Source organism: Mytilus californianus, unplaced genomic scaffold, assembly GCF_021869535.1.
Source record: "Mytilus californianus isolate M0D057914Y unplaced genomic scaffold, xbMytCali1.0.p SCAF_1, whole genome shotgun sequence".
In the NCBI taxonomy this organism is placed as follows: Eukaryota; Metazoa; Mollusca; class Bivalvia; order Mytilida; family Mytilidae; genus Mytilus; species Mytilus californianus.
Window position 1 is genome coordinate 109,870,396 of NW_026262581.1, and position 20,948 is coordinate 109,891,343.

The following is a 20,948-nucleotide window of genomic DNA, read 5'->3' on the forward strand; positions in this document are numbered from 1 at the left end:
ATTTTATTGGTTTTTATGTCGTAAATTGGTATGACGTTGGCGTTGTCGTCGTCGTCGTCCGAAGACACATTGGTTATCGCACTCTAACTTTAGTTTAAGTGAACGGATCTCTATGAAATTTTACTATAAGGTTCAATACCACAAAAGGAAGGTGGGGATTGATTTTGGGGGTTATGGTACCAACAGTTAAAGAATTTGGGGCCAAAAAGGGGCCAAAAATAAGCATTTTTGTAACTTCCAGACATAACTTGTGTGTTAGTGTATGGATCTCTCTGACATTGTACCACAAGGTTCCATATCACAAAGGGAATGCTGGGATTGATTTTGGGGGTAATTGTCTCCAAATTTTAGGAATTAGGGGCCAAAAAGGGGCAAAAAACAAGCATTTTTCTAGTTTCATGACAATAACTTGTGTGTAAGTGTATGGATCTTTATGAAATTGTACTACAAGGTTCCATATCACAAAGGGAAAGCTGGAATTGAGTTTGGGGGTAATTGCCCAAAACGTTTAGGAATAAGGGGCCAAAAATAAGCATTTTTCTAGTTTCCAGACACTAACTTTTGTTCAAGCGTATGGATCTCTCTGAAATTGTACTGCAAGGTACCATACCGCAAAGGGAAGGCTGGGATTGATTTTGGGGGTAATTGCCTCAAAATTTTAGGAATTAGGGGCCATAAAAGGGCAAAAAAACAAGCATTTTTCTAGTTTCATGACAATAACTTGTGTGTAAGTGTATGGATCTTTATGAAATTGTACTACAAGTTTCCATATCACAAAGGGAAAGCTGGGTTTGAGTTTGGGGGTAATTGCCTTAAGTGTTTAAAAATTTGGGGCCAAAAAGGGGCAAAAAAACAAGCATTTTTCTAGTTTCAGGACAATAACTTGTGTGTAAGTGTATGGATCTCTCTGAAATTGTACTGCAAGGTACCATACCACAAAGGGAAGGCTGGGATTGAGTTTGGGGGTGATGAATCATAAGGGGGTTCAAAAAATTTGGGGGGGGGGATTTTTTTTCCTTTTTTTTCTTTAAAATTTTCCATTTTAAATTGGTTATTTCTGATTTATATATAAAAGCAAATAATAATGATATGGTTTGAATAGGTAAATTAAAAAATTTTAAGTTCTTAGATCACACTCATTCTGTGTCAGAAACCTATGCTGTGTCAAATATTTAATTACAAAACAAATTCAGTGCTGTATCAAGCTTGAATGTTGTGTCCATACTTGCCCCAACTGTTCAGGGTTCGACCTCTGCGGTCGTATCAAGCTGCGCCCCAGCGGAGCATTTTATTGCATATATATATCTTAAAAACTGTAATAGATAGAAAGAAACTTTAAAAAGCAAAAATGATCACCAAGTCAAGATCTACAAATGAGTCAAACATGACGGAAATCTTCAGTTGACTCTTTGTTGAAGTTATTACCCTTAAATGCGATTTTTCCCAATTTTTTGCATTATTGCGTGTAATTTTGAAAACTATAATAGATAGACAGAATCTTTTTATGGCAAAAAGTGCCAAAAGTGGTGTTAAACACCTATCAATCAATCTATTAATTCTTTTACCAGTAGAGAGAGTCTTATTCTCCCTTTACAAGGCATTAGATTCATCATTCACATTCAGACCAGACATTTGCATATAAATACATGCTGCACAGCAGTCATGATTTCTATACCGGAAGAACGGTTGTCTGAACAATTTTTCGTTATGCCTGTAGATAATGACCCATATCACCTTTAATTCAAATACATTAAACAATAAAACATAAAGGGAAAAATATCCAATTTAAAATTGTATATCAAGGGATGCAAAAATATTTCAATTCAAGTGTGGAATTTAAAATTTTTTGTAATTTATGGAATTTTCTATCTGTGTTTGTTTAGTAGATTTGATTAGTTCTTTGTTTTCAAATATGGAATAGGTCAAAATGGGTGCTGACAGTTCCAAATATACTTTGCCAGTTTTTTTTTTAGATTAAGCAATTACTGTTTCTGTTTGTTTTAAGTCCAAAGATACATATAGCAGTTTTCTTTTCAATAAATCCCTTAATAAAATTTCTTAGCATTATCTTGTATGGTTGATTAAAGGTGTGAAGGGGAACTAAATGATTGCTGTGTTAAACCTTGATGGTTGATTAAAGGTGTTAATGGGAACTAAAGGATCATTGTGTTAAACCTTGATGGCTGATTAAAGGTGTGAATGGTAACTAAAGGGTCGCTGTGTTAAACCTTGATGGATGATTAAAGGTGTTAATGGGAACTAAATGATCACTGTGTTAAACCTTGATGGTTGATTAAAGGTGTTAATGGGAACTAAAGGATCATTGTGTTAAACCTTGATGGTTGATTAAAGGTGTGAATGGGAACTAAAGGATCACTGTGTTAAACATTGATGGTTGATTAAAGGTGTTAATGGGAACTAAAGGATCACTGTGTTAAACCTTGATGGTTGATTAAAGGTGTGAATGGGAACTAAAGGATTCAGATTCAATATTTTATTATAGTCTCACCACATACAGACATAAAATAAGATTCACATAATAACACATAAAACAGTTAAAACATTTGCAATGTATGCACTAATCTTAAAAAGATTTATGAGAGACTTTTAAGACATAAAATATACAATAAAATTTTTGTATACATTTACATTTGAAATTTACAATGACCAGCTATACTACATGAATGTAAAACATTTTGTTTCTTTTAAAACTAGTAAAATAAAATACTGTGTTTGTTAACTGAAGGATCACTTTGATAAAATGCTGTAGACGATTCATACTGCACACAATTAATCCCTTGACAGACTTTGATAAGAAATAAACTAATATAACTTGTATTCATAAAATTACTAATTTCTATATGGAAAAAGAGAAAAAAAATATTTCAGCTAATATTGTGACAAATAATCATCTAGAAGATTTTTTCATTTTGGTGCCTTGAAACTGCTTTCTTTGGGAAGCTGGTTGGATGAGAGGAGTTGCACCTGTTTTGCACGGCTTTGTATGGTGCCTTGAAACTGCCTTCTTTGGGAAGCTGGTTGGATGAGAGAAGTTGCACCTGTTTTGCACGGCTTTGTATGGTGCCTTGAAACTGCCTTCTTTGGGAAGCTGGTTGGATGAGAGAAGTTGCACCTGTTTTGCACGGGTCTTTGTATGGTGCCTTGAAACTGCCTTCTTTGGGAAGGTGGTTGGATGAGAGAAGTTGCACCTGTTTTGCACGGCTTTGTATGGTGCCTTGAAACTGCCTTCTTTGGGAAGGTGGTTGGATGAGAGAAGTTGCACCTGTTTTGCACGGGTCTTTGTATGGTGCCTTGAAACTGCCTTCTTTGGGAAGGTGGTTGGATGAGAGGAGTTGCACCTGTTTTGCACGGCTTTGTATGGTGCCTTGAAACTGCCTTCTTTGGGAAGGTGGTTGGATGAGAGAAGTTGCACCTGTTTTGCACGGGTCTTTGTATGGTGCCTTGAAACTGCCTTCTTTGGGAAGGTGGTTGGATGAGAGGAGTTGCACCTGTTTTGCACGGCTTTGTATAAGGACTATTATTGATCTTTTATATTAATAGGCAGCAGCAGAAGAAGTTGTTAGTTCTGGCAAAGTAAATGGTGACAAGGTTGTAGTGTTTGGTGGCTCTCATGGAGGATTTCTTACAGCACATTTGATTGGTCAATATCCAGTAAGTTTTGACTGTTTTCAGGATCAAAATTGTATGCTGGTGTAATAATAAAAAGTATATTCTTGTCCATGCTAAAAAAAATATCTGATGAAAAAAAAAAGGATTCTTTAAAAAAAAATATACGGAAACATTAAAACTAGCTACTGGTGATTTCTTGTGTAGATTTACTAGATGTCTTCCCATTTGTAACAATACAGGATTGATAGATGCTAATACTAATGCTAAAAAATAAAAAAAATACTTAAAAATTTTTTATAGCTTAAAATTGTGTCAATATGGAAATGTGTTGTCCTGAATTAACATGCAACTAGTGACCATTTGATCACAGTGACCTTTCGTACATTTTGTCTTAGGCATGCTACTTATTTTATCTTTTGATGTAGTTTACAAGAATTTCATTGTATTTTGCAGAAATTTTACAAAGCAGCCTGTTGTCGAAATCCAGTGATTAACTTATCAAGTAAGTGATATAATAATTGTTAAAAGACCTTTAAAAAAAATAAAGAAATCATAAACTGTATCAAAAGGACAACAGTGTCATGGCATCAAATACTTTAAAAAAAAAAATGACGTATTTGTTACTAGAATCTCAGCTATTATCTATGACATGTGAATTGTGAATGTTAATTTATGACCTCTGTTCAGATAAATTTTGTTGCATTTGCAGAATTATCTTCATGTTGAAATAATTTGTTCTTCATAGCGAAGTACCTTAAACCTAAACCTTTATCTCAGTCTAAACAAAAGTCTCAGTTGTGACCAGTCAACCATGAAATTTAGGTCACCCTTTTCTTTTCTACATAAATATTGAATTCATTTATACCCACCATGACATGTCCAGGATTATGGTGGTAAATGTCATAATGAGAAAACATAGATGTAAAGTTGTGTAACCTAATCGGGCACCTGTTATTGAATGTCCAATTATATCATGTGGTAAAATAAAGTTTCATTAACTGGATTTTCAAAGGAAATATCAGTTATTGATTTGGGGATGTACGGCTGGCTCTGGTGGACGGGCAGGCGGACGGGCGGCTGCCAAACAGTGTCTCTTCAATAACATGAAAAGGCTGTGATGATCTTTTTTTTCAAATTTAGATATGTTGTTTCTTGTGACTAAATGAAGGTCAAGTTCAATTTTCACGATTTTAGTATTTCTCCTTTTTGAGCTATCACCATTTTTAATGTCCAAAATTGGTATTTTTAAATATTTTTCTCTTGTTATCATATTATGACTAAGCATATGGTAAATGTCTTAACTCACAATAAAAATTGGAGTGACAGATTTATTTGAAAATTTTCTATTTCAAAGATACCTATAATAGATGAACATACATATGAAAATTGAAAAAAAACTAGAATTTGTGATAAAATTGAAAGTAACAAAAATTACCATAATTCTGTTATTTTGCAAAATCTATCAAAATAACTTGTCAGGGTGTTTTGAATCTATGTATACTTCATAATAAGTGCAAAATAAATCATTTTGACCCTGGTACCTCTATAACCCTGAAAATCTCGTGGCTGGTCACATATATTGGTTGATATTCCACATTGACATTACATTAAAGTTTATCACAAGATTTATGTAAGATGTACATTGAGATCAGTCAACCATGATGATAAAGTCAGATTGTTATTTTTAGAAATTTACAAGGTCATGTTGGTATTCCATCTGCTTCTCATTATCCTCATTCTAAGCTAAAGTCTTATTTATGATCACAATCAGCCATGAAAAATGACGTCAACCCATTCTCTTTTAATGCATATACGGGTATATATTTTTTTCTTTTTAGATCAAGATCGCTGATAGTGTTATGACATACTTATGTCAAATTTTCAACCTAAAACATGTTCAGTCTTTACCAAAACCTATATTGCTATAAGTCATCCATACAATTATGGTCAGACTTTAATGTTGACTTAAAATATTTTTGAATTGTTTACATTTTTATGATTTGATGGATGAAGTCACATCTACTTCATTTAAAATTCCTAAGACCAGAAACAGTTCCCATGAATAGACAATAGATTTACAGATACACAGACAGAAAACTATACCCCCTACTTTTAAATGAAGAGGGGCATAAAGGGGGGGTATCTGCACGGAAGAATGCGAAATAAAATTTCCATTTCACGATGATCGAACAATTAAAAATTTCTTGCACCTGATCTTTTTACAGATTTCACGAAACACGGTGAATAACGAACCTTTTTCACGGCTGCACTTGAAATAAAAATGGCAAAACATGTTGCACGAAAATACCCTTTACCACCCTCAATGAAGGTGACTATATTCTGCTTTAGAATGAAGCCCATAAAGTAAAACATAAAACTTATCAGGTTTTAATAAAATATTGTAATTAATGTCAGATGTGGATTGTGATGATCCTTGGATAATTAATAGGTATATTTTATTTATTTATTAACAGGTAAGGAGATAAAGAAAGAAATATATACTTGAAATAGATAAAACCGTATTTGATCTTTCTTTCAGCTATGGTAGGATCAACAGATATCCCTGATTGGTAAGTTTGTTTACAGTCATTAAAAGGATAAAACTTCCAGTAACAATGTAAACTTTTATTCCTTAATGAATTGTAGTCATCTATTTGATTTTAAATTTCTTCTTTTAAGTTTGCATATATTCATTAAGTAACATATGACCATATTAAGATGAAGATGATTTGGTTTTTTTTTGGAAAATTTGTTGCTTGTATTATTTTCAACTTTTGTGTTATTGTTTCAAGAGCTTGACTGGTTGTGATGCCATAGCAAAGTCTAAATGGTATATAAACATGTATATTTCATAAACCTACTTTTGTGTGTCTTGTCTTTATAGAATTGGGTTATGTGAGACAGGAAAGCATCTTTTGTTTGACAATGTACTATTTCCTTTAGTAAAAATAATTGAAAGTTGGTCCTGTTATATAATGAGCTGACAGCAGCATAGAGGCAGAATCTTCCCAGATTAGTTTTGCTTAAAATTTTTCAGAATGATTACAAGGGGTCAATATAGCACTGATATGAAAATGGAGACTGTCAAAAAAATAGAAACAAAATTCTAAGATACACATTTGTATTATCATTTGGCTTCAATCAAAAAATATTTTAAAGAAACTAAAATATTGAATTTTTATACGCCCGTTTACGGGACGTATTATGATATACCGTTGAGGGTCTGTCCATCCGCCCGTCGTCAACATGTCAGATTAACTCAAAAAAACTTTAACCAATATGCATGTAACTTTGGTGAATTGTTTATATCTATTGACGTGAGCTCCCTTTCATTTTTTATAAATTTCAGATTTAGTATTTCCGAGTTTTGGGGTTTTATTCATTAAAAATTGGGATCTTCCAGTTTTCCGACAATAACTCAAGAATGCTTTCTCCAACTTGCAAGGAATTTTGGTGAATTGTTTATATCTATTGACATGAGCTCCCTTTCGATTTTTATAAATTTTAGATTTTACGTTTCCAAGTTACAGGGTTTTATTCATAAAAAAGGGGGATTTTCCAGTTTTCGGACAATAAATAAAAAATGCTTTCATCAGTTCTCATGAAACTTTGGTGATTTGTTTATATCTGTTGATGTAAGCTCCCTTTAGAATTTTATAAATTTTAGATTTTACATTTCTGAGTTATGGGGTTTTATTCATTAAAAAAGGGAGGATTTTCCAGTTTTTGAACAATAACTCAAAAATGCTTTCAGCAGTTCTCATGAAACATTGGTGAATTATTTATAACTATTGATGTAGTCTCCCTATTGATTTTCTTAAATTTCAAATATGACATTGAGAAGAAATTGAACTTTTATTTGTTAATAGTCTGACAACAGATTTACTAAGTATTGCACAACAGCAAGAAATCTTTAATTGAATATAAATTCAATTCATATAACCAATTTGAAGTTCTTTGACTACATTTATTCAGAAACTAATAATATGTCAAATATTTAATTACAAACCGAATTCAGACCTGTATCAAGCTTGAATATTGTGTCCATTTTTTCCCCAACTGTTCAGGGTTGGACCTCTGCGGGCGTATCCAGCTGCGCTCAGCGAAGCAGTTTATTCCTGATTACCTGATTTTGGCACTTTCTGTACTTACACGCATACATTTATACATAACATTGATTTAGTGGCAATTTTCAGAAACTAGATTTAACTCCTTTATACATTTGCCCAATTTAAAAGTAGCATCACAATTGAACAACAGATTTCAGTATGTATGCATTATCCTTCTAAATTGTTCAAGTTGATGGGATAAGATTGCAATAATTTTAATTTAGGACAAATTCATGATCGATTCAATGTGTTTATGAGGATATAAATGAAAACTAGATTGGGATAAAATATGAGCTGAATTGGGAAGATTGTAACAATTATGGAAATATTTGGAGAACACCACCTTTTCAAATTTTATATTTTGCAAGTAGAATGTCCTTTTCAAAGTGAAACATGATCAAAAATGTCATAAATCTTTACCGAAAATGTTTGAAACAAGATGCTTTCTTTGCTTATTTTACATTACCAAAATTACATACATGTCTAGGACTGGGTATTCCTGTAGCCACATTTTTAAAGTTCCTAGTTTTAAGAGAAAATTTGCAATGTTTCTGTATATCCATAAACATACCAATTAAAAGCTGAGTTGAAAAATAAAAAGCAACCTTATGCTAGCCACTGCTGTAGACACACCTTCTTACAAATAAACAGCAACCTTATGCTAGCCACTGCTGTATACACACCTTCTTACAAATAAACAGCAACCTTATGCTAGCCACTGCTGTAAACACACCTTACAAATAAACAGCAACCTTATGCTCTCCACTGCTGTATACACACCTTTTTACAAATAAACAGCAACCTTATGCTCTCCACTGCTGTATACACACCTTCTTACAAATAAACAGCAACCTTATGCTAGCCACTGCTGTAAACACACCTTCTTACAAATAAACAGCAACCTTATGCTAGCCACTGCTGTAGACACACCTTCTTACAAATAAACAGCAACCTTATGCTAGCCACTGCTGTAAACACACCTTACAAATAAACAGCAACCTTATGCTCTCCACTGCTGTATACACACCTTCTTACAAATAAACAGCAACCTTATGCTAGCCACTGCTGTAAACACACCTTCTTACAAATAAACAGCAACCTTATGCTAGCCACTGCTGTAGACACACCTTCTTACAAATAAACAGCAACCTTATGCTAGCCACTGCTGTAAACACACCTTACAAATAAACAGCAACCTTATGCTCTCCACTGCTGTATACACACCTTCTTACAAATAAACAGCAACCTTATGCTCTCCACTGCTGTATACACACCTTCTTACAAATAAACAGCAACCTTATGCTAGCCACTGCTGTAAACACACCTTCTTACAAATAAACAGCAACCTTATGCTAGCCACTGCTGTAAACACACCTTCTTACAAATAAACAGCAACCTTATGCTAGCCACTGCTGTAAACACACCTTACAAATAAACAGCAACCTTATGCTCTCCACTGCTGTATACACACCTTCTTACAAATAAACAGCAACCTTATGCTAGCCACTGCTGTAAACACACCTTCTTACAAATAAACAGCAACCTTATGCTAGCCACTGCTGTAGACACACCTTCTTACAAATAAACAGCAACCTTATGCTAGCCACTGCTGTAAACACACCTTACAAATAAACAGCAACCTTATGCTCTTCACTGCTGTATACACACCTTCTTACAAATAAACAGCAACCTTATGCTAGCCACTGCTGTATACATGCCTTCTTACAAATAAACAGCAACCTTATGCTAGCCACTGCTGTAAACACACCTTCTTACAAATAAACAGCAACCTTATGCTCTCCACTGCTGTATACACACCTTCTTACAAATAAACAGCAACCTTATGCTAGCCAGTGCTGTAAACACACCTTCTTACAAATAAACAGCAACCTTATGCTAGCCAGTGCTGTATACACACCTTCTTACAAATAAACAGCATAGGTAAACTTCATACCATTCAAAAAGTAAAGTTAGTTCCCAATAAAAGGTGTACTCCCCCCTTTTCATATAATCTTAGAAAATGCATTTACAAAGTGGTCATCTGAAACTACTGGAACAGTCTTATTTTGTAAACTGCCTGAATTATTTAAAAACCATTCATGAACTGTTAGGTTTTACGTAATTTGAACTCAAGGTAAGGGAATCAGGCTCATGAAGTCTTTTATTTCACAATGTCATTTTAGTTCAATTAGCTTCACTGATATGGAAATACATTTAGAATATGTTTATTGAAATTATTAAACAGTATAGTTAAAGTAAATTCTCTTTCTTTTTAAGGTCGTTCTATGAAAGTGGACATCCGTTTGACCACAAGGCAGCATTAAATGAGAATATATTAACAGATATGTGGAGGAAGTCCCCTATTAGATATATTGATCAGGTATACTGATGTTTAGGACTTTACAGAAATCTGTGTTAACTGTGATTCTTCTGATATTCATTTTGCACAAATGAAATTAAAGAGGACTTTATAGTTTTTGCTTGATTTACAACGATGTAATATAGTCTATAGGTACTTCTTGAGGAGGCTGACTAAAAGACTTATGGTGAAGGTCATGTAACCGTTTTTTCATGGTAGAATGACTTTGATCAAGTTTTATGACCCAAAAAATCCAGATCAAGTTAAAGGATTGAAATTTAATATTCTTATATTAAGTGACAAACAATTATATAATTTGGTGTAGGGATATTCCTAAGGGTAATATAACAGAAGCTAAATTTAATTTTCTTTTATGAAGTGACAAACAATCATATAATTTGATGTAGGGATATTTCTATAGGTAATATAACAGATCTCAACAAAGGCAGTCTGCTCTGATATACATTTCATTAACTTATTTTGCATAGTATATCCAAACTTCAGTTCAAATTGACAAAGTGTTCTACAATCATATAGTGTATAGATTGAATTTTGGCATGTATAAAAGCCACCTACTAAAAGGAAGTTATTTCGACCCACACAGTTTATGAGGGGCCTGATGGGGGGGTCTCATCACGATTCACGAGTTGATTTTTTTGTCAATCACGATTCACAGAAAATAAATTTCCATGATCACGGATCACTAAAATATAAAAAAAAAAAAAAATCTGTAGAAAAACGGATCATGATAGCGAAAATGCGCCGATCACGAAGAACGAAAATAACCCATCAAGCCCCTCAGTTTATGCTTCACTGAGTTGAAGAAGGGATTAGATATGCATTTGTACTGACATAGTTTGTTTCCACAAAAAACATATTATTCACTGACGACTTAACTTTACAGTTATTATTGAATTGCTATTTCATTCATTTAATGACATTTATACATATTTTTTCATAAAATAATATTAAGGAAAGATATAAATAGTGTATAAAAACTTGTGTTTTCTGACAATACATGATAATTTCAGGTGGAAGCTCCTTGTCTAATTATGTTAGGTGCTGATGATTTAAGGGTACCAGTCAAACAGGGCAGAGAATTTTATAGAGGATTGAAAGCAAGAAATAAATTAACAAGGTAAAAGAAAAATGGATATAACTTAACAAATATTCCACTCATTTTTAGATGGAGGCTCCATTGTTAATATTGTTAGGTGTGGATGATTTAAGATGCCCACCTAAGCAAGGAAGAGAAATCCACAGGGCATTCAAAGCTTGTAACAAAATAACGAGGTATCTTGAATTTCCCTGCAAAACCTGATAAGCTTAGGTTGCTAGATACCCCTATGATCAAATGAGTATTCTCAAAGCTATTCAAGACCAAGACCAGTTGGCATAGGAAAGAAGTTATATATGTAGATTTGTTATTATTTGTAGGTATATTTAGGTTATTTCTAGGGGAAAGGTGAAACATGAATTTAGGGATTGAAATACACATTACATATAGGTTTATATTCAGAAATTGTTATAGAGATTGAGCTTACTGTGCATATTCAAAAGGTTTGGTCTTTACATATACCGATTTGCTAAAATGTTTTTATAGTTGCAGTTTGAATTAATCTCTTCAAGCTGATCAACTGTTAGATTATTTAAGCTCATTGCCAGTGAAAGGTTGCTAGTATGAAACATGTGCAATGTAAGAAAAAAAATTCCTGCCATCCAATTCTAGTATTTGACTGACTGTTTATTTTACAAATTGGACTTCTTGATTAGATAGTCAATATCAGAAACACTAGTTTTTAAAATTATATGACTTGGATACATACTGAAACTTCTCTCATAAGTAATTAGTTCTAAATATTGGTTAAATAATTATTTAACTATTGTTATTTGTTCTAAAAAGAAAGCTGACATACATTTGTAAGATGAGTGAAAATTTGGTAAAAAATGTTGTGGAAAACATGATATTAAAGGGGGATAACTTTAATTTTGTTTATCATTATGATTACATTACATATTATTATGTACATATAACACCAATGCATCAGTATAACTATAGAAAAAACATATGCATAATAAGTAAAGAAAATGTTTTGTTAGAGATTAAAACAACAATTTATTGCTGAATAAAATAACGTTTAGAAGTTAGAACTAATTATTTATGAAATATCATATGATTGGATAAGTTTCCAAATCCAATCATACTATTTTTAAATTATTGTTCCCAATATTGTAAATTTGTTCAATCAGTCGACCTTGTACAGTAAACAGACAGTCAATCATTAGAATTGGACCATAAGAATATTTTTTATGAAACTGCAATTGCAACAGCCTTTCACCACCAATGAGGTAAATATTTTACCAGTTGATCAGTTTGAATAGATGATTTCAAACTAACAGCCTTTCATTAGCAATGAGCTAAATATTTTACCAGTTGATCAGTTTTGAAGAGATGATTTCAAACTAACAGCCTTTCATTAGCAATGAGCTAAATATTTTACCAGTTGATCAGTTTGAAGAGATGATTTCAAACTAACAGCCTTTCATTAGCAATGAGCTAAATATTTTACCAGTTGATCAGTTTGAAGAGATGATTTCAAACTAACAGCCTTTCATTAGCAATGAGTTAAATATTTTACCAGTTGATCAGTTTGAAGAGATGATTTCAAACTAACAGCCTTTCATTAGCAATGAGCTAAATATTTTACCAGTTGATCAGTTTGAAGAGATGATTTCAAACTAACAGCCTTTCATTAGCAATGAGCTAAATATTTTACCAGTTGATCAGTTTGAAGAGATGATTTCAAACTAACAGCCTTTCATTAGCAATGAGCTAAATATTTTACCAGTTGATCAGTTTGAAGAGATGATTTCAAACTAACAGCCTTTCATTAGCAATGAGCTAAATATTTTACCAGTTGATCAGTTTGAATAGATGATTTCAAACTAACAGCCTTTCATTAGCAATGAGCTAAATATTTTACCAGTTGATCAGTTTGAATAGATGATTTCAAACTAACAGCCTTTCATTAGCAATGAGCTAAATATTTTACCAGTTGATCAGTTTGAATAGATGATTTCAAACTAACAGCCTTTCATTAGCAATGAGCTAAATATTTTACCAGTTGATCAGTTTGAAGAGATGATTTCAATCTAACAGCCTTTCATTAGCAATTTGCTAAATATTTTACCAGTTGATCAGTTTTGAAGAGATGATTTCAAACTGCAAATTAGTTTTATGATATGACCAAGCCTTTAGAATATGCACCTTAATTGTTTATTTACGAATACAATTTTCCCAAAATTTTTACCCACAATAATGATTGAATCTACATAATTGAAAAATAGGTTGATTTTAAATTGGGAGATCAAAACAAGCACATTGACAGTCAATGAGAAGCTGTTTATAATAGTTGTATCAAATTTTTTTAAAATGTGTTGCTTCCCTTTCCGTCTATTAAATTCTTGAATTGTCTACTTTAAATAAGTCATATTTGATTTTGATTAGTTACAGAGATACTGTTCACTGCTTAAGTGCTTTGTCAGTAGTTGCTAGAATATCTATGTTATCTGAAAGAATATTTGATATTTTACTTTTATAAAATCCGTGGCGGAGCGGGCCTTAAGGTTTACCCTTGTACATTTGTACGACGTTGGTCCGTACATCCCAAAATTGGTTTCCATTCTCTTAGGTGTAATACCACCTAAACATGGTACGTCACATCCAGTTTCATACGAAAAAAGGTTGAAAATAAATATTCCCTTGAATTTGACAGTTGTAGGAAATTAAGCCTGCATTTCATTGCAGAAAAAAAATTCTGAGTCATAAACATATAATCTTTTTTTATTTGGTGTTTCTATGAAATATTTTTGAAACTTGAGGTGACATGGTTACTAAAGCTTGTAAACAGGAAAAAAAGGGGTGACAATTTGATTGGTTAACTTCCAGTGATGGTTATTATCTTATATGCAATGAAGTGTTATGTGAAACTGACATGCCAACTATATCTTTATTTGAAACAAAGATAAATTCTGCACATTTTTTTGAAAAATGTCAATTTAACAAAGAGAAATAGGGAAAAAACAATGGTGGTTTTACTTACTTTTAGTTTGGATTGACCAATTCTTATTTAGTTTATACACAATGCTCATTAACTCCAAATCCAGATCAAGTACAATTTGGGTGGCGTCAACTTCACTGTTCCCTTCATAAATGGAAAAATTGCTGAATTTGCTGTTTCTGCACTCTTACTTTACTTTGCCTCCACCAAATGTTATGAAACTTTTACACAATGCTTATTACCACCAAACACAAAATTCAGTTCAAATTAAGGTGGCGTCATTTTTGCAATTTTTGAGTTTTGTCCCTTAATAAATTGAAAGAAGGGCAAATTTGCTGTTTCCACACTGTAGCTATACTTTGCCACAACCTAATGTTCTGAAATTTATACACAATGCTTATTACCACCAAATACAGATCAAGTTTGAATTTTGGTGGCATCACTTTCACTGTTCTTGAGTTAAGTTCCTTTATAAAAGGAAAAATTGGTGAATTGGCTGTTTCTGCATGCTTACTTAACTTTGCCTCAACCAAATGTTATGAAACTTATACACAATTCTTATAACTTCCAAACACAGATGACTGTTTGATATTGAACAATGAGAGCATTCAAACCCCCCGAACAATCTCTAATAACATACAGAAACAAATGTCATTAAGATGATCAAGTTTTAAAATGTCAATAGGTTTGAATAAGTACATTGACTCTTGCATATTTACAAGGAGCATTTGTGTCCCATGAACACATTTTTATGCCCCACCTACGATAGTAGAGGGGCATTATGTTTTTTGGTCTGTGCGTCCGTTGGTTCGTCCTTCTGTCTGTCCCGCTTCAGGTTAAAAACTTTGGTCAAGGTAGTTTCTGATGAAGTTGAAGTCCAATCAACTTGAAACTTAGTACACATGTTCCCTATGATATGATCTTTCTAATTTTAATGCCAGATTAGAGTTTTGACCCCAATTTCACGTTCCACTGAACATAGAAAATGATAGTGGGAGTGGGGCATCCATGTACTATGGACACATTCTTGTTCTTTTATGTCTAACATATATTTTTCTGTATTCACTACATATTACAATAGTTACCCAAATGTTGTGTTAAACTCATCATAAATCACAGCTGATGGTTTTGCATAATGAATATGCAACTTAAATAAACATTAAAGATTTGATATAATTTCTAATCTAAAAAAGCTATGTTGCAAAATGTTTAAGTAATCAACCTATGCAAAATTATTACTTTACTTAGGAAAAACAGAGAAAAGGAAAAACAGAGAAAAAAATTTGGTGCGAATTAGAATTGACTTGTCGTTAATAATTCCTTTATTTATTTAATTTTATAATTTTTGTTTTGCTTGTCATGAATTAAAATTGAAGTTGAGCCTAAGCTATATCAGTTTGGAAATTCAGCATACAGATTGCACATATTTGTATCCTTATGATCTGAATATTTTGTTTTAAATATCATTTACCATGGTTCCTAGTGGCCTAATTATGTCTGTTGTCTTTATCTAATATATGAATTAAATTTTCATGATTGAATAGATTCCAAAAAATTGTAACACTAAAATCTAAAATATGTATATGCTTCGCTTGTGGTCAACGTCAGTGTAATCATGACAGCAGACCTCATTTTATTGGTTGTATCAAAAATATTATGCTACATTTTTGTGATGAAGGAATTTTCTCAGTCACTATAAGTAAAAGGCCAATTTGATATATTTCTTCTTTATTTTCATTATGTAAAGATGTGTATACTCATATTGTATACCTGATATAATTTTCATGGTCCAGTGATCACACTATGTTTTTTGAATAGATGAGTTATTCTTTAAGTGGATTCAATATCTGCTGTCTTGTATATAGTAAAGGTTCAGGTGTTTAGTTGGACATTGATCTTCTTGTTTAACTGCAAACTAGCTTACCCAGGCCACATAATATAAGGTAGGGTCAGTAAAAATGTCTGTGAAGACTTGACTTGAACAAATAATTAAGTCATGATTATTGTGCTAGCATAATACATATTTCTGTTCATCCTCATTTGTCTTATATCTTTGTATTGATACATTGTACTTGAGTAAATTGTGTTTCTGTTTGAGAAATACATAATGCTATTGTCTATGAAGAGGAAGAAAACAACATTAATGTTTTAAGGGCTGTTCCATTAAAATATACATGGTACCAAGGGGAGGCAATATGAAAATGGGCAACCATCCAAAGAGTCCTATGTTTTTTTATGGAACAGCCCTGATAATAGAATTAACTTGCTGAGCATAAGATCTTCCCTTGCTTTAATAATTTTAAATGGGTTATAATGTACTTTCAGATTGATATCTTATGAAGGAAACAGTCATCCCATTATAAAGACAGATAGTCAGGCTGATGCCTTCATTAACATGGTAGAATGGTTCAAGAAATATCTGCAATAAAGTGAACAGTTGTGTTTAAATGACTTGATACAAACTATAACATTTACCTTACATTGTAATGGTGCTTGCAGTCCTAGTTATTAAGCAAGAGAAGTTAACAAATTTGATGTCATACGGATAATGTGTGTTTCATAAACAATATCAAGTTTAAACATTTATTCAGATGTGATGTTTTAAACAGACTACAGATTTAAATATACTCATATATTAAGACAATTTAAATTTAGAGTGATTTTGATCAAATAATTTACTGCTCAAAGTTCAGTATCAGTTGATATTATGTGAATTATAACTGATAATTGATTTTATGTAAATTATAATTTATAATTGATAATTGATGAAGGAATACTACAAAAGATAGAATTAAAATAAAATGATGCATTTATTAAGTATTGTGATGTTCTCCATGTATTTGTGTAGATCGATGTATCTTCTAAAAGGAAAAATTAAGATGTTTAAATGATATCATTTAGCTATCATCCATGGTTTATTTTTTTGTCCATATAACTTTACTGTAACTAATCTTGTTATGAGATTATATATCATTACCACTTACCACTTCAAAAAGGTAAAATCTAAAAATGAGAAGAAGTGGTATAATTGCCAATGAGACAACTCTCCACCAGAGACCTAATGAAGTAGAATTTAACAACTGTATGTCACTGTCCCACCCTCAGCAAAACTCACACTGCATAGTACGCTATAAAAGGCCCTGTAATGACAAATGTAAAACAATTCAAATGAAAAAACTGATGGCCTGATTCATGTACAAAACAATAAACGAAAAACAATATGATATACAGCAACAAGCGACAACCACTGACGTACAGGCTCCTGACTTGGGACAGTCACATACAGAATGTGGCAGGGTTAAAAATGTTTGCTGGCACCAAACCCTCCCCCTAACCTGAGACAGTGGTGGAACAGTTCAACATAAGAACAAAGTATAATAAAATGCTCTGCAGGGCACAGCTTGATACAACTGAAGAGTTTGGGCAAGTATGGACACAACGTTTAAGTTTGATACCGCTGTGAGTTTGGATTGTGATTAAATATTTGACACAGCATAGGTTTCTGACACAGAATGAATGTAATCTAGGAACTTAAAAATTTGAAATTGGATATTTATCATCATGGTCAAATATCCAAAATCTAAATACATGGTTAGATTCAGCATATTAAAGAATCTCAAGAATTGAAGTCTTTGAATTAAACCCCATTGAAATTGGTCAAGAAATAAGCAATTTATACAAGTATTAGAAAACTTGAATTTGAACAAGGTTAACCAACACCTGAAGTGGTAATCGTGCGGTTGGGTAATAGTGGGTGGATACCGAAAGGTATTCATAGTTGTCTTTCACTATATAAGTAAAATAAACGACAATAAAGACAACAACACCCATCAATTACCGCATGGTAGGAGTTTATTCTGGTCGACATGTTTCGCCAACAAGCGTGGCGTCTTCAGGACAATATTACATATGAAATAAAACAGTGAAGTACAAATTTTGCGGTTGTGTGGTTCGCCGAAAGTAACGTAACAATAGAGGTTGTTATGACGACGTTATAGATATAAATAGAAAGTGAAAGTAAAATAAAATAAGAATCTAGTTAAGTAAAATGTGAAAGTTAGTCAATAAAGTCATTAACGATGTGGTTAGCTGCTATTCTTACACGTCTGTGTAGTTGTTCTCATGGAGGTTTCTAGTGGTAATTATGTAGAAATGATGAAAGTAGATCATAAAATGTCAGTTCATTTCCAAATTGGACAACACCCCACTGGCCATCCCTTACCAATTCAACTGGCTTATTGTTACGTTACTTTCGGCAAACCACACAACTGCAAAATTTGTACTTCACTGTTTTATTTCAAATGTAATATTGTCCTGAAGACGCCACGATTGTTGGCGAAACATGTCGATCAGAATAAACTCCTACCATGCGGTAATTGATGGGTGTTGTTGTCTTTATTGTCGTTTATTTTAAGTATTAGAAAAGTATTGTGCTTGGGACCTAATTCTTAACCATTAGGGCAATAATCCCCAAAATCAATCACAACCTTCTTTTTATTTTGGTATGGAACCTTGTGGTACAATTTCATAGAGATCCATAGACTTATACTGAGTTATTGTCCGAAAACCAGAAAATTCTTGTTTTTTGACCCCCAAAATCAATTCCAATCTTCCTTTTCAGGTATGGAACCTTGTGGTACAATTTCATAGAGATCCATACACTTATACACAAGTTATTGTCCTCAAACAAGAAAAATGCTTCTTTTTGGCCCAATTCCTAAACAGTTTGGACAGTAAACTCCCAATATCAATCCCAACTTTCCTTTTCGTGGTATGGAACCTTGTGGTACAATTTCATAGAAATCCATACAGTTGTACTCAAGTTATTGTCTGGAAACCAAATGTCTTTGGATGAAGACTTTGCCATACCATTATACAGCCGCAAATGTTTGCAGTCGTATTAAAATCAGTTGAAAAGGGCTTAACTCTGTTCTAAATGTTCTATAATCTGGACAATGCACAGCTATGGTTTGCCTTAAATGCCTCAGATATACTGAACAGTTTAAATGTAGTCTTGCCTTACAATTTCAACAAAGTCAATCAATTAACAACTTTTTACAAATATGAAATATGAATTAGGATTAAGATAAAGGTTGTTAAAGGGATAGGAGAAAGGCTCTGTCCTAAAACTGTGAACTTTTTATATTTTTATACCAAAATGAGTGGGGTATACTGGTTTATATTTGTCCCATAAAATTTTGGTTGCGTTTTTCTCAGGAACAGGAACTATAAATCAGAGCTTTCTGAAATTTGATATCAAAATTAAAGTGAGCATTCCATATATACTGTGTAATGCATAATTCCTTAATTAAAAAACAAAAGGGAGCTCACATCAATAGATATAAACAATTCACCAAAGTTTTATGCAAATTGGTTAAAGCGTTTTTGAGTTAATGTCCGACATAATACGTCCCATTTAAAAAGGAAAACGTAAAATCTAAAATTTATAAAAAACGTATTACTGTTGTCTGTCAGTCCGTCCGTCTGTTCGTCTGTCCGTCTGTCGTCAACATGTCGGACATTAACTCAAAAACGCTTTAACCAATTTGCATAAAACTTTGGTGAATTGTTTATATCTATTGACGTGAGCTCCCTTTCGTTTTTTATAAATTTTAGATTTTACGTTTTTGAGTTATAGGGTTTTATTCATTAAAAAAAGGGGGATTTTCTAGTTTTCTGACAATAACTCAAGAATGCTTTCACCAACTTGCAAGAAATTGTGGTGAATTGTTTATATCTATTGACATGAGCTCCCTTTTGATTTTTATATATTTTAGATTTTACGTTTCCGAGTTACAGGGTTTTATTCATAAATAAAATGCTCTACAGGGTGCAGCTTGATACGACCGCAGAGGTCGAACCCTGAACAGTTGGGGCAAGTATGGACACAACATTCAAGCTTGATACAGCTTTGCATTTGGATTGTGATTAAATATTTGACACAGCATAAGTTTCTGACACAGAATGAATGTGGTCTAAGAATTTAAAAATTTTAAATTGGACATTCACCTATTATGGTCCAATATCCAAAATCTAAATACATGGTTAGATTCAGCATATCAAAGAACCCCAAGAATTCAATTTTTGATGAAATCAAACAAAGTTTAATTTTGGACCCTCTTGACCTCAATGTGGACAAAGTTGATAACGGGGCCCAAAAATCAAAAATCTAAATACATGGTTAGATTCAGCATATCAAAGAACCCCATATATTCAATTTTTGTTGAAATCAAACAAAGTTTAATTTTGGACCCCGATTTGGACCAACTTGAAAACTGGGCCCATAATCAAAAATCTAAATACATGTTTAGATTCAGCATATCAAAGAACCCTAAGAATTCAATTTTTGTTAAAATCAAACTAAGTTTAATTTTGGACCCTTTGGACCTTAATGTAGACCAATTTGAAAACGGAACCAAAAATTAAGAATCTAAATACACGGTTAGATTCGGCATATCAAAGAACCCCAATAATTCAATTTTTGATGAAATCAAACAAAGTTTAATTTTGGACCCTTTGGACCTCAATGTGGACCAATTTAAAAACGGGGCCCAAAATCCAAAAACTAAATACACGGTTAGATTCAGCATATTAAAGAACCCCAAGAATTTAAGAATAAAACCCCATTGAAATTGGTCAAGAAATAAGCAATTTATACGAAGTATCTTCTTTTGCACAATACTGTGCAATTAAATATTTCTTGCTATTGCGCAATACTGTACAATTGACAATTTCTTGCTATTGCGCAATATTGTGCTATTGGATATTTCTTGCTATTGCGCAATACTG

The 20,948-nt window shown here is 32.6% G+C and overlaps 1 protein-coding gene and 1 long non-coding RNA gene across 20 annotated transcripts in view; one reads left to right on the forward strand and one right to left on the reverse strand.

The window, feature by feature from the left end:
• The window catches only part of LOC127730396 (acylamino-acid-releasing enzyme-like), a 50,118-nt gene extending 33,142 nt beyond the window's left edge, over positions 1-16,976 (forward strand). For all 3 annotated transcript variants that reach the window (XM_052238781.1, XM_052238789.1, XM_052238797.1), the window contains 6 exons: positions 3,562-3,672; positions 4,084-4,132; positions 6,170-6,200; positions 10,017-10,119; positions 11,130-11,236; positions 16,485-16,976. In XM_052238781.1, the coding sequence (XP_052094741.1) occupies positions 3,562-3,672; positions 4,084-4,132; positions 6,170-6,200; positions 10,017-10,119; positions 11,130-11,236; positions 16,485-16,587 (504 nt within the window). In that variant the 3' untranslated portion in view covers positions 16,588-16,976. The remainder of the gene's footprint in view (positions 1-3,561; positions 3,673-4,083; positions 4,133-6,169; positions 6,201-10,016; positions 10,120-11,129; positions 11,237-16,484) is intronic.
• Positions 8,358-9,671, reverse strand: LOC127730556 (uncharacterized). Of its 17 annotated transcripts, none has more exons than XR_007995176.1 (6): positions 9,608-9,671; positions 9,311-9,360; positions 9,014-9,163; positions 8,767-8,916; positions 8,570-8,719; positions 8,358-8,472 (listed from the first exon to the last, which is right to left on the reverse strand). It is a non-coding gene; the product is annotated as an uncharacterized LOC127730556 (long non-coding RNA). The 17 variants fall into 17 exon arrangements; XR_007995149.1 differs by having other exon boundaries at positions 9,211-9,360; XR_007995174.1 differs by having other exon boundaries at positions 9,558-9,671.
• Positions 16,977-20,948: the final 3,972 nt, after the last annotated feature.